The sequence below is a fragment of the Trichosurus vulpecula genome, chromosome 4 (assembly GCF_011100635.1).
Source record: "Trichosurus vulpecula isolate mTriVul1 chromosome 4, mTriVul1.pri, whole genome shotgun sequence".
NCBI classification, from domain to species: Eukaryota; Metazoa; Chordata; class Mammalia; order Diprotodontia; family Phalangeridae; genus Trichosurus; species Trichosurus vulpecula.
Window position 1 is genome coordinate 133,432,714 of NC_050576.1, and position 13,614 is coordinate 133,446,327.

At 41.4% G+C, this 13,614-nt stretch overlaps 1 protein-coding gene across 1 annotated transcript in view; it reads left to right on the top strand.

Annotated features, from left to right (window-relative positions):
- Positions 1–13,614, top strand: part of LOC118846839 (kinesin-like protein KIF28P) — a 56,884-nt gene that overhangs the window by 42,530 nt on the left and 740 nt on the right. The window contains 8 exon segments of the mRNA XM_036755545.1: positions 5,900–6,018; positions 7,914–8,021; positions 8,617–8,891; positions 11,320–11,454; positions 12,241–12,407; positions 12,651–12,754; positions 12,974–13,127; positions 13,402–13,568. Of these exon segments, the coding sequence (XP_036611440.1) occupies positions 5,900–6,018; positions 7,914–8,021; positions 8,617–8,891; positions 11,320–11,454; positions 12,241–12,407; positions 12,651–12,754; positions 12,974–13,127; positions 13,402–13,568 (1,229 nt within the window).

A 13,614-nucleotide genomic window follows, 5' to 3' on the forward strand; every position in this document is an offset into this window, starting at 1 on the left:
CCATGAACTCAGCATTCCGTCTTCCACAGGCCATGCCCTTTCTTCCGTGACCTCTTCCTCTTCCTTTCTTCCTTTGGGACTCAGCTCTGGTAGCATCTCCACTACAGGAAGCCTTTGCTCATCCCCCTCTGCTCTCTCTCTGTCTTAGACTTATCTTCTATTTACTTGTCTGTTTACATATAATGCTCCTCATGAGAATGTAAACTTTGGAGGGCAGGGATGGTTTTTTGGTTTTGTATATTGAGAAGCTGTGTAGGTAGGTATGAACGTAGTTTCATTAAAACCAAGAAAGTATATGGTATCTTGATCAGAAAATTACTATTAAACAGTAGACTCCTTGAACACAGGACCAATATGTTAAGCATCTTTGTCTCTCAGGGAGTACCTAGCAGAGAGTCTTTCACTTGGCAGGTATTCTTGGCATACATGAATAAATGAATGAATGAATGAATGGAAAAGTCTTTTGAACTCTGATACTTGCTAAAGGAAAGTTCATTGACTTCCAGGAGCCAAGATGGTGGAGTAAGCAGTAAATCACTGTAACTCTCCCATATTTACATCCAAACAACCATAAAATAACACCCCAAAACAACCCAGCAGAACCAGTGAAATGTCAAATGAAACAATCTTCGAGCCCAATAAACGTGTAAGATTGGCAGGAAAGGTCTATCTCACTAAGGTAATAGGGGAGCTCAGTTCAGGACAGGATGTGTCCCAGCAAGCCAGCAGCAAGCCCCACCTCAGCAAACCAGCGATAGAAGCAGTGGAGCAGGCAAGCACCAACACCAGCCTCCCCTACATGCCTCAGCATAACCAGGGGAACTGGCAGACTCCAGCTCTGAGAACTGCCACATGCTCCAGTGGCCAGACCTCCATGTGCTTCATTGTAGCTCTGGGCAAACAGGTAGAAGCCAACCCTATGGATGCTGAAGCAAACACCTCTATCTCCCTTCTTGTGGGCAGAAGGACTGATTATGCAACCTGAAGCCTTCTGAGATCCTCTCTCTGACTGTGGCCTATGACTGGTTTCTCTTTGGACACACATTGGTAGATCAATTCAGCAAAGGAGACGAGATTTTCTTCTTCTTCAGTTTTTTGAAGCACATCACCTCTGAGGAGTTCTCTTCTCTAAAGTCTCAGAGAAGGAAGAGCCTTCCATCAAGGGACAAGGGCTTCATTGTAGGTGACCTTTGTATCCTTAAAAGGAGGCATCCAAGGTAGCACAACCAGACTAATTACAACTTCCCCCTAGTCACTGAGAGTTCCCCAGAAGCAACTGGGGGCTTCCCCTATGAACCCGTGGACCCAAGCTCAACAGAAACACAGACACAGGCCCGAAGAGTCATAATCTTCTCCCCAGACTGTGCCCTGGAACCGTCCCCAGTGATCAAAAGACAGACAGCCTTCCTATCAAGGGATTGTGGAAGCCAAGTTTTCTGGTTCCTCATCCTCTTTCCATTCTGACAACTTTTTCTGAACAGGAGACTTCCCCTGGAAGTCCCCAAAACCAGATCAGAGGACCACTCCTCGACCAGATCTTCCATCTCTACAGCTTATGGCAGCTGGCAGATGGCAATGGGCTATGGCAGTATTCAGGAACGGGCACTTCTTACCATGGACTCCTCTCTCCCTTTGAGCTTCTCAGTTGAGCTCCTTAACATCTGTCTATTTACAGCACCAACTGAATGGGAAGCCAAGCTGGAAGAAATCTGTTCAACCTTCTTGGCTACCTACAGAAACACAGTGGGACTCAAGTCAGTGACATCCAGCCCTTTGGGGGCCACTGGGAGGCCTCCTTGAGCAGTTTGCACAGGGAGCAGGACTCAGAGTATCCAGCAGCACTCTGTGAACCATTGCAAGCTCAGATAATCTCCTGTTCTGCCCCTCCCCCTCCCTAGCCGAGCCACTGGAGGAATCAAAGCCATGAAAGCCCTGAAGTAGTGGGATTTCCCCCAAGACCCTCTTTTAGCAGTCTCTTGCCATCACTTGGCAGCCCACAGGAATGTGCCCAAGTTGTGGGCTGTCTCTGCAAAAGTGTAAACATCTGACTGTGACTATTACCCTCTATCTCCTTTTTCTGTCTTCCTTAGCCCTGTCTATAAGGCCTTCCTGTCCCACCCCCAACCTCCCACACATACCTCCAGTTTTGTCCATTCTCAGCATAACTGATCCCTTCACCACTGGAAACTGCAGTGCTCTAAGTAGCCCCATCGAGGCAGCATTTCTGGGAGGAGTCCCTTGCCTAAGCAAACAGGCAGCTGCCAGCGCCAGGCCTCTGCCATTTGCTTCAGCTTAGCCTTGGGCAAACAGGCAGCCTCCAGCACGCTTCAGGGTCCCAGCCACGTGCTTCAGTGTATCCTCGGGGAAGCACGGAAACTCCTCACCAGCCTCAGCACACACCAGACACCAGCACTAGGTAAGCTGCCAGACCCCACTATGGCCTCCAGCAGCACCAGTCACCTCCCACCCCATCCCCTCGGCACAACACCAGACACAATGGTCCCCTGCGGGCCTCAGGGCAACATCGGTGCAGCACCAGGTAAACAGCCAGGGCCTATAGCCCTGGCACAAAAAGCCTGAGACAGCGCCCCTTCCACCCCAGAAGCAGAGCTCAAATTTAAAAGAAAGGAAAAAGGCCATAAAAAAGCAAAAAACAACAAAAAAAGAATCTGACCGTAGAAAGTTATTACGGTGACAGGAAAGATCAAGATACAAACTCAGAACAAAACACCTATGGGCAAAACCCCAAAGAAAAATGGGAAGTGGTCTCAAGCCCAGAAAGAACTCATGGACGAGCTCAAAAAGGAGCTTAAAAATCACTTAAGAGAGATAGAAGAAAAATTGGGAAAAAAATGAGAATGATACCAGAGAATTATGAAAAAAGAATCAATACCTTGGAAAAAGAAAACGACTTCTTAAAAAGTAGAATTGGCCAAATGGAAAATGAGATACAAAAATCCATTGAAGAAAACAATTCCTTAAAAAGTTCTATTGGCCAAATAGAAAAGAAAGCACAAAAACTAATTGAGGAAAACAACTCCTTAAAAGTTGGGATTGGGAAAGTAGCTGCTAATGACTCTATGAGACATCAACAACCAATCAATCAAATAAATTAAAAAGAATGAAAAAATTAGAAGAAAATGTAAAATACCTCATGGGAAAACAACTGGCCTGGAAAATAGATCCAGGAGAGACAACGTCGGAATCATCAGACACCCAGAAAGCCGTAATCAAAAGGAGGACCTGGACAGCAACTTTCAAGAAATTATCAAGGACAGCTGCCCTGATATCCTGGAACCAGAAGGCAAAATAGGCATTGAAAACTTTATTGATCACTTCAGGAAAGAGATCCCAAAATAATAACTCCAAGGAGTTATTATTATAGCCAAATTACAGAACTATCAGGTTAAGTAAAAAATACTGCAAGTGGCCAGAAAAAAAAACAATTCAAATATCAGGGAGCCACAATCAGGATTACACAGGACTTAGAATCTGCAACATTAAAAAATGGGAGAACATGATATTCTGGAAGGCAAAGGAGTTTGGACTACAACCAAGAATCACCTATCTGCTGAAATTAAGCATAATACATCAAGGAGGGAAAATGGTCATTCAATGAAATAGAAGGATTTCAAGCTTTCATATGATCAGAACTGAATAAAAAATTTGATCTCCAATATGAAGACCCAAGAGAAGCCTAAAAAGGTAAAAAGAGAAAAGAAAACATAAGGGATTCAGTGGAGCTGAACTGTTTACATCCTTACATGGGAAGATGATATTTGTAATTCTTAAAAATTGTACCACTAATAGTACAGTTAGAAGGAATATACAGAGACAGAGGAGATGTGTATAAGGTGAATTTGAGGGAATAACAAAAAATAATTAAGAAGGAGTACACTGGGTGCAGAAGGAAAGGAGAAAGAGAATGGGGTAAATTATTTCACATGAAGGGTGCACAAAATCTATTACAATGGAGGGAAATATGGAAGCGTGGGCAATGGGCATCATTTGAACCTTACTCTCATCAGTATTGGCTCAAAGACAAAATAATATACACAATCAGTTGAATATAGAAATCTTTCTTACCCAACAGGAAAGTAGGAGGGGAGGAAATTAAGTAAAGGGGGAGTGGGGACTGACAAAAGAGAGGGCAGACTCGGGCGGGGAGTGGTAGACAGAAGCAAACACTCTCGAGCAGAGAAAGAATAAAAAGAGAGAGAGGAAAAACAGAAGGAAAAATAGGATGGAGGGAAATATGCAGTTAGTAATCATAACTGTGAATGTGAATGGAATGAATTCTAGCATAAAATGGAAGTGGATAGCAGAGGGAATCAAAAACCAGAATCCTACAATACGTTGTTTACATGAAATACACTTGAAGCAGAGAGACACACACAGAGTAAAGATAAGGGGCTGGAGCAGAATCTATTATGCTTCAGCTGAAGTAAAAAAAGAAGAGGCAGCAATCCTAATCTCAGACAAAGGAAAAGCAAAAATAGACTTAATTAAAAGTGATAAGGAAGGAAACTATCTTGCTAAAAGGTGCCATAGACAATGAAGTAATATCAATACTGAACACATATGCACCAAATGGCATAGCATCCAGATTCTTAAAGAAGTTAAGTGAATTTCAGGTTCATGATCAAACAAGAAATAGAGAGCATTATGAAATATAAAATAGACAATTTTGATTATATTGAATTAAAAAGCTTTTGCACAAACAAAACCAACATAACCAAGATCAGAAGGAAAGTAGAAAGCTGGGAAATAATCTTCATATCAAGTGTCTCGAATAAAGTACTCATTTCTCAAATATATAAAGAACTGAGTCAAATTTATAAGAATACAAACCATTCCTCAATTGATAAATGTAAAGGATATGAACAGTTAGTTTTCGGATAAAGAAATCAAAGCTATCTATAGGTATATGAAGAAGTGCACTAAATCACTTTTGATTAGAGAAATGCAAATTACAAGAAAGCAACCCTGAGGTATCACCTCACACCTATCAGATTGGCTAATATGACAAAAAAGGAAAATGATACATGTTAGAGAAGATGTGGGAAAATTGGGACGCTAATGCACTGTTGGTGGAGTTGTGAACTGATCCAAGTCCTGGAAAATGATTTGGAACTATGCCCAAAGGATAACACAACTGTGCCTACCCTTTGATCTAGCAATACCAGTACTAGGTCTGTATCCCAAAGAGATCATAAAAAAGGGAAAAGGACCTATCTGTGCAAAAATATTTACAGCTGCCTTTTTTGTGGTGGCAAAATATTGGAAACTGAGGGGAATGCTCATCAGTTGAGAAATGGCTGAATAGGATGTGGTATACGAATGTAGTGGAATACTATTGTGCAATAAGAAATGATGAACAGGCAGATTTCAGAAAAACCTGGAAAGACTTGTATGAACTGGTGCAAAATGAAATAAGTAGAACCAGGAAACATTGTACACAATATCAGCAACATCATGTGGTGATCAACTATGAATGACTCGGCTCTTCTCAGCAACACAATGATCCAAGAGAAGTACAAAGGACTCAGGAAGGAAGATGCAATCTACATCCAGATAAAGAGCTCACGGACTCAATGCAGATCAAAGCATATTTTTTCACTCACTTTATTCTTTCTCATGGTTTTTTCCTTTTGTTCTGTTTCTTCTTTCACAGGTGTGACTAATACGGAAATGTTTTACATGATGGCACATGTATAATCTACATCAAATTGCTCATCATTTTCAGAAGAGGGGAGGGGAGAGAGGGAGAGAGAAAAATTTGAAACTCGAAATCTCGTAAAAATGAATGCTAAAAATTGTCATGTAATTGGAAAAAATACTATTAAAAATAACAAATGAAAGTTCATTTAATTTTCATTTAATTTCTGTTTCCTAAAAGGTGCTATAAATAATAAAGATGGGAAAGTTGATCCCAGTGTTCTGGCTGTATTCCAGGATTATATTAAATTGATACCCTTGGTTGCAGAAGCAAATCAAATGAGTGAAGAACTGATGAAGGTAATTTACCAATGCTGGTGTAACCCAACCAGGGTCCTCAAATACTTTTAATTTGGTTAGTCCTTTTCTGGGTGTGCCTTTTATTTACACACACACACCCTGTAGGTGTAGGCAATTAGGTGTCACAGAGAGTAAAGCAGCACTGGGCTTTGAGTCAGGAAGACCTGAGTTCAAATTCTGCCTCAGATATTTACTAGCTGGGTGATCCTGGACCAGTCTCTTAACCTTGATCAGCCTCAATCTCCTCACATATAAAATGAGGGGGGTTGAATTTAATTACTTCCAAGACCCCTTTCTGCCTCTAAATCTGTAATTCTATGAGATCTGTATAGATTCCTCTCTCCAAAAAGAAGACAATTCAAAACCACTTGGATTAGAGTGAAATGAACATGGAGCAATATTTTAAGTTTAAACAGTGTACTGGGAATCAAGATGGGCTCTTAGCACTTATTCAAACAAGTGCCCTGAAGAGTTTGGCCTTTGTTTCCTTGATTAAATTAGGAGTCCTTGATGACCTCCTTGCCTCAAGGGAAGCCTAGTTTACATGGATTTGAGTGACATGTTTGTGACATCAGAGGCTTTTAGACCGTGTGGGTTTAAGTCGCATTTTTGTGACAATTTTAGGTCACGTGGGTCCTAAGTAGAGTTGCTAACTCCAGAGCCAATAGGAAGAGCTTAAGTTCTAGTTGCTCACATGATGTTTGATGATGGCTAGAGTGCCTAAAAAGAGAAGACAGAGCTATTTGCTTAGGGCTCTCAGTCTTGGCCCTGTGCTGATGTGGGGACTCTGGGCAGCTGTAGTTAAGAGCCCTGCAGCTTGCAAACCCGGATGTTTGGACTTTGTTAAACTCTGGTGACTATGCATTGAGATTTGAATCCACAAGGTCTGTCTGTTGATGTTTGTAATTTGTTTGTGTTTGCTCTGAAGCTCAAGGTGCTGGCTTTTCCCCCTGAACTAAGGGAATGATATTTGTATGTTGGATTAAAGTAAGATTGTTAACCCCTTAACATTGAGATCAAAAGATCTGTGAGCTGGTTGTTGTTGGTTTTACACCCCCACCCCCACCCCCACCTCCGACAGCAGCTGCTAGCCGGATTGTTACAACAGACACCTCAGAGATTCAGAATCTCTTGATTCTCCCATCTCCCATGAAGACTGTCATGACTGCTGCCCTGGTAAAAGCATAGAATCTCCAGAGAGATTCAGTAGGATTGTTGATGAGTGTGATCCCTTTGCTAAGACTCTTAAACTAGGACTGGGGAGGCTGAGGCTACCATTTGGCTTGAATTCAGGTGGTCTGGGCAGCAGTGCAGTTAAGAGACCCTAGGAGGTGGAGAGAGGGCCACCAGGCTTCCCCTAAGCATGGGTGATCTGGCTCAGACCAGGAAAGGAGTGGCTTCAGCCTTCCATGATGATCAGCAGTGGACCCAGCCACTGCAATTCCAGTCTGGGTAAGATAGGGAAATCCAGCCTCAAAAAAAAAAAACCAGAATAAAACTAGAGTTGGTATTAAAAGAATATCCTTGGTTTAATAAGGTCATATATTTATAGCTGAAAGAAACCTTAGTGATCATTTAGTAGAGTCTCATTTTAAAGAAGAAACATGACCCCAGAAATTGTTCAAGGTTGTACAGGCAATCTGTGTCAGAGCAAGAAGTAGAACCTGACTGATCTATCCTTATGAATTGCACTAACATGAAAGATTTGCTGAAGTTTGGGTTTGACCTGTTTGCATGCACCCCCTTTATTCCCTTGAGCAGGAATAAAATGTTTAGGCCAGCACACTTCACAAAGTTTATTTCTTAGCTGTATGTGGAAAGATAAAATGATAGAGAATATATCCTGAAGCCCGATGAAGTTAGAATAGCCTTCTGAAGAGTGTTTCTTTTTTTAGGGGCTTAAATTGGAGCTAAAAGTGAAGAATTTGGCATCATCTGATTCTAAAGGTTATGATCTGCAAAAGGAAGTCATAGTGAAGGTGACCAACAGAGAGACTCAGGAGGTGAGGCTGCCTGGGGAAGGCATGGACATTCATTTGTAGGTGACATGCTTCATTTGAAAACGTTCCCTTCATCCATGGAAGCGGAGAATGACAATAAATGCAGGTGAGCAAAAGGTAACAAAAAGATAAACTGGAGAATCTGCTCAAAAGGTAAAGGAACTGTGGCCGACGTACTAGACATTCAGAACGGCGGGGCTGACTTGGAGGACCAAGCGAGGAGTACAAACGGGAGTTTAATCCCTATCTCAGAAGAAACGAAGCTATCCACCCCCACCCCCCCACCCCGGCAAACAAAACAAAACAGAAAAAAAGAAAAGAAAATGTTTTCCTGGGAGCAAATGCTTTTTACCCAATTCCCTATTTTTTTGTTTATTTGAAAGGTTGTTGTTGGGTCGTTTTTCAGTCATGTCCGACTCTTCGTGACCCCTTTTGGGGCTGTCTTGGTCAAGATAATGGAGTGGTTTGCCATTTCCTTCTCCAGCTTGATTACCTGAGAACACAATATTCATCCAGCCAGATTAAAATAGTTTGATCCTTGAGCGCTAAAAATAAAAAAAATCATTAAAATGTTACTGATCCTACTTTGCATTTCTAGGTGTGGATGTGGTCTAAAGCCAAGTTCATCAACAGGAAATACCTAATGGAGGAAATTTACCAGCGTTTTGTGGATGGAGAAGACATCTGCGTAGCTCCAGAAGACGACCCATTCTGGGATCCTGTAGAGGCCATTCATTTGGGATCTGCTCACATCTGGCTCCAGGCTCTCGCTTACTGCATGAAACTTGAAGAGCAGGCAGAACTTCTGAACTCTGAAGGGCTGGAAGAGGCCGTTGTGCTCATCAACATAATCCCATGTTCCAGAACAGGAGAGTGAGTTTCTTCCTCCCATCTCTTCTTTCCTTCTTTTGAGTGTTCTAATAATATTTGGAAAATTCACAGGAGGCAGTATGATCTCCTGGTAAAGGTTCTAGACTCATTAACTGAGTGCCTGCTATACAAATGGTACTGGGCTAGAATAGAACTTTGTTCATTTTTTCAGTTGTGTCTGCCTCTTCATGACCCCGTTTGGGGTTTTCTTGGCAACAATTCTGGTTTGCCATTTCCTTCTCCAGCTTATTTTACAGATGAATAAACTGAGGCAAACAGGGTTGAGTGACTTGTGCTGGGTCACACAGCTGGTAAATGTTCGAAGCCACATTTGAACTCAGGTCTTTCCAACTCCAGGCCCAGCACTTCACTATGACACCTAGCTGCTGCAGAGAAGTAAAAATACTTGTTACAAGTAACTTATTAGATGACTTTGGGTCTGTCAAGTAACATCTATGACTCCTTCTCCTTGTCAACAGAAGGAACAAAAGGATTATATTTCCTTATCAACTTGACTTGTTTGATGGATAGCACAAAAGGCCAGTGAGGACTGAGATGCCGTCTTATCAGTAGCAGTGCAAAATGCTCACGCAAGTCCAAAATGTTATTGTTACTGATTTTCCTTTATTTCTGCACAACAAAAAGCTGTGAGCTCAAGTTAAAACAGTAGCCACATGATTTTAAAGTCCCATCGGTGACTCTAGCTCTACGCGTGCGGAGCTGTTGCAATCTAACAATTAGTAGTGTCCTAGGAAACTGAAGGTTGAACTCTCCTTCAAGGCCACCAAGCACGCCCAAAACGATCATGAGGGCACAATCCTATGCAAGTGCCTCCTGTCCCAGTGCTAGATTTCTTATACTTTGATGGACCCTTGATATCCTCCGTTAGCTTTTTGCTATCCATACTGCCCGTCAGTGTAGGTGCCGCCTCCTCAAGACCTTGGCTCCCCATCCTTACCTCCCCTTGGGAAGCTGGTCCGTGTTTTGTCTCAGACTCCCCATAGAGGATTTACCTCGTACCCCAGAAGCCTTACTCTTGTTCTTGCGCCTCTGGCGTCTCAGCGCACTTCTCAGGTTGTCCATCTGTTGCTACCTTTTATCTTTTCTCATGTAATTCTTTCCATTTAAAAAAAAAACTGACCTACAGAGGATTTTTCCAATGCAATCGAGGCCTTCTTCTGGCTCTCTTAGTATTCTGTGGTTGCCAGTGTAGCATTCAACCAATCCAATTGCTTTCCATCAATCCACCTCTATTTCTGATCATGCTTATCTTTAATGCCTCTCATACCAAATCTCTGGCACGTTATCCTTAGTAACCTGTTTTGGCCTCTGAATGGGGTCAGCTAGGTGGTCTAGTTCAGTTGTCTCCGTACCAGAGGCCCTACATCCTGTGAAGGCCATGGGGTGACCCCAGAGGGGACTGATTGATAGGTAGCATCCCACCATCTCTATGAGAGCCAGTCATGAGTGTTTCCTGTGCTGTGTCCCATGGTTATGCAAGCTTTCAACATGGCCCCGTCTGCTCTGGGAGTTAACTTCTCAGAATAGTTATAACCTAACAGTAATCTCTGTAACTATACCAGCAACTGTGCATGTAAAATTCATACCCAGCCCCTTAACATACCCATGCCCTGCTCCCCAGATCACCTTGTTGCTTCAGCAGGCACCCCTTGGAATGTTCTGTACTCCTGGGCAGAGGGACTAGAATTTGGAATGCAAAACTTAAAAAAAAAGCTCAACAGAAGTTAAAAATTGTTTTTACATGTAATTGGAGAGAAAAAAATAATATTTAAAAATAATAAATTACCTTTCCTCTCCCAAACCTACCTATTTCCTAAGCTTATTTCTATTTAGAGCACCATTATCCTTCCAGTCATCTACCTGGGCATTATCCTCAACTCTTCACGTTCCTTTATGTTCCATTGCCAACCAGTTGTCAAATATTACAGATGGTACCCACATAGCTCCTTCATCTATTCCCCTTCTCTTCACTTACACAACTACCACTTTAGTTCAGACCAGTAAGTGCTAGTGGCTTCCTATTGCCTCAAGGATCAAATATTATTTCATCTTCAGCTCATCCTTTAAAATTTGTTTTGTAATGTACATAATTATCAATGTAGCAGTAGTACATATAATTTCTAATTAAGTATGTATGTTTTTGAATGGTTAAAATGCATTTATCAGGCATTTACTATGTGCTAGGCACTGTGCTAAGTAGGGAATGGGGGGAGTGATCAGAAAAGTTTGGAGACCACTGGTGGTGAGGTTATAATTACCAACTTTCAGGTTGCTGGTGCCTTACAAGTGTTACCATAGACCTGGTGGTATATCCTCTTCCCCTCACAGCCCTTCCCTCATCCATTAATGATGCCTCAAGGCTACAGTCAGTATCTTAGCAGACAATGAATTTCCCTCTCCTGTTTTACAGGGCTTACGGTGAGGACGATGTGGTTATCGACCCTTTAGAGCTGCTTGGCAAGAGGATTGATTTCCAGATTCAGATTATACAGTGCCTTGGTGTTAAATGGCTCAAGGAAGACGCAAGGAGGGGCATACAAATTGGGTATTGCGCTCCACTGGTTCCTGACAATGTTTTGTTAAGTTGGTAGTCTAAATGAGGCCACTCCAATTTTTAGTTGCATCTTCTCTAGCTTCTTTTTCAACTGCATAATACATCTATATGCACAACCACATACCTTATATAATTTAATAGCCACAAGCTCTTTCCACCAAACCAATCTACCACTATTTTAGATTCATTGAGAATCTCCCCTAAATATCACCAAGGATTCTGTGGTATATGCCAAGTCTAAAACAGAAAACTGGCTAGTAGTGGTATCCTAATGTTATTTTGAAGAAACATGTTTAAAAACCTATCTTTCTGTTTTCAGCGTCATCTAATATAAATAGTGCATTTTCCTAATGAACTGAGAAGATATAATTACTAACACATGGGACATACATATATACATATATATGTATGTGTGTATGTGTGTATATACATATATATATATATATATATTTTTTTTAAATATGCCTGGAGCTAATCATTACACATTAGAAAATGTCAAGACTTAAAAACATCCACCTAGTGGAAAAAGTAACATTTTAAGTTCTATGTAGGTGGCAAACATATAAAGCACTGATTTCTTCAAGCGATGCGTAACAATTCCAAGGCATCCTTAATGAGATTATGGTAGCAGCTTCTAGTTGCTTCTGCAGTGCTAGAGGGGACAATCCTGAGGCCACATTGTAGAGTAAACATAGCTATAAATCTCAGAGTAGCACTGCCCTCATTCCCGAAAATAACGCCATAGTCTTAATGCCTACTTTGGGTTCTGTTTTTCAGCTACACAGTCTATGACCTTCCAATCACTTTGTATACAAAGCCTGTCTGGAAAAACGTGAATGCCAAAATAGAAGAGACAGTCCATTTTGTGGCCTTAAATGCATCTCATGAGTTCCTGAATTACTTACAGAAAAATGCTCTAATTGTTGACTTATGGGGGCTTCAAGGTATCTAAGAATTTCCTTTTGGGGAGAATCATCTTTTCGTATAACAAGTTTGTGTGTCCATGGTAGTAAAGGGAACAGAAGGGCATCTTTTTCAGTCTGTGTTCAGATTCACAGGGCTTCCCAGCTCCTAATCCAGAATGTGACTAGTATATGGTTAGTAATAGTCTGCTCTAGTGAACCAAGAAGGGAAACTTGAACTTGGGTTTGTTTTTTGTTTTTTTTACAATCTGTGTCCCACCACAGAAGGCTGTACTGAACTGAACTGTACTCAGAAAGACCTTATCACATGGGAAGGCAACATTTTGGTAGACAATATGAAAACATCAACTGCTCAGGAGGCCAACCAGGTAAGTGTGTTCAAATAATACATTAAATACAAAATAATACACTTGTTTCAGTTATCAGTGGGGTGTTCTTTTCACCTTAAATCAATGTGACTCTCATTTGCCCCTGCCTCCTCAAAAGGACTTTTCTTGTTATGCTAATAATCTCCAGAAAAGATAGCTAGGCAATCTATGAAAAGATTAGGCAAAAATAAGTTACTACATGCTGGAATTACTTTATAGGCTACATCAAACCACATGGCAGAATTTTATTTGAAGCTGCTGAAGTTAGAACAGGAAACAGAACTGCTCAGAAACGTTAACAGAGCCCTAAGAGAAGAGAACCTGCTTCTCAAGGATTCACTGAAGAGATGTGGTCCTGGACAAGGTCAGTGATGCACTTAATACCTGATTATCTAAAGATATCAACCACAGGCTTCCAACTAGGATGTTTCTTGAATAATTACTAAGTCGTGGAAAGACAATCTATTTGCTGCTCTACAGAATAATCATTCAGTATTATAGAAATTTTTCACTTAACAGGATGGTAAAAGTTTTGCAAACACATTTTTCCCTGTTACTTATCAATTATTTTAGACAGCCTATGCCTACACATTGGATTGCACTGAGTAACCCTGAAGAAAAAAACAACAAAACCCCCTCTCTTCCAGATCATAAACCATCCAGTGTGTCCAGGATAACTGCACAGGCAGCACCACACAGAAACACTCCTCGGAGCAGCTACGATGCTGACTTTGCCAAAGCTCTTAAGGTCTTCTATCAAAGCATGAACATAGTGAGAGGGCAGTTTCTCAAGCTAAGACATAATCGGCCTCCTGTAAGTAACCAGCTACTTCCATTTTCCTTTCCAATACATTTAGCAG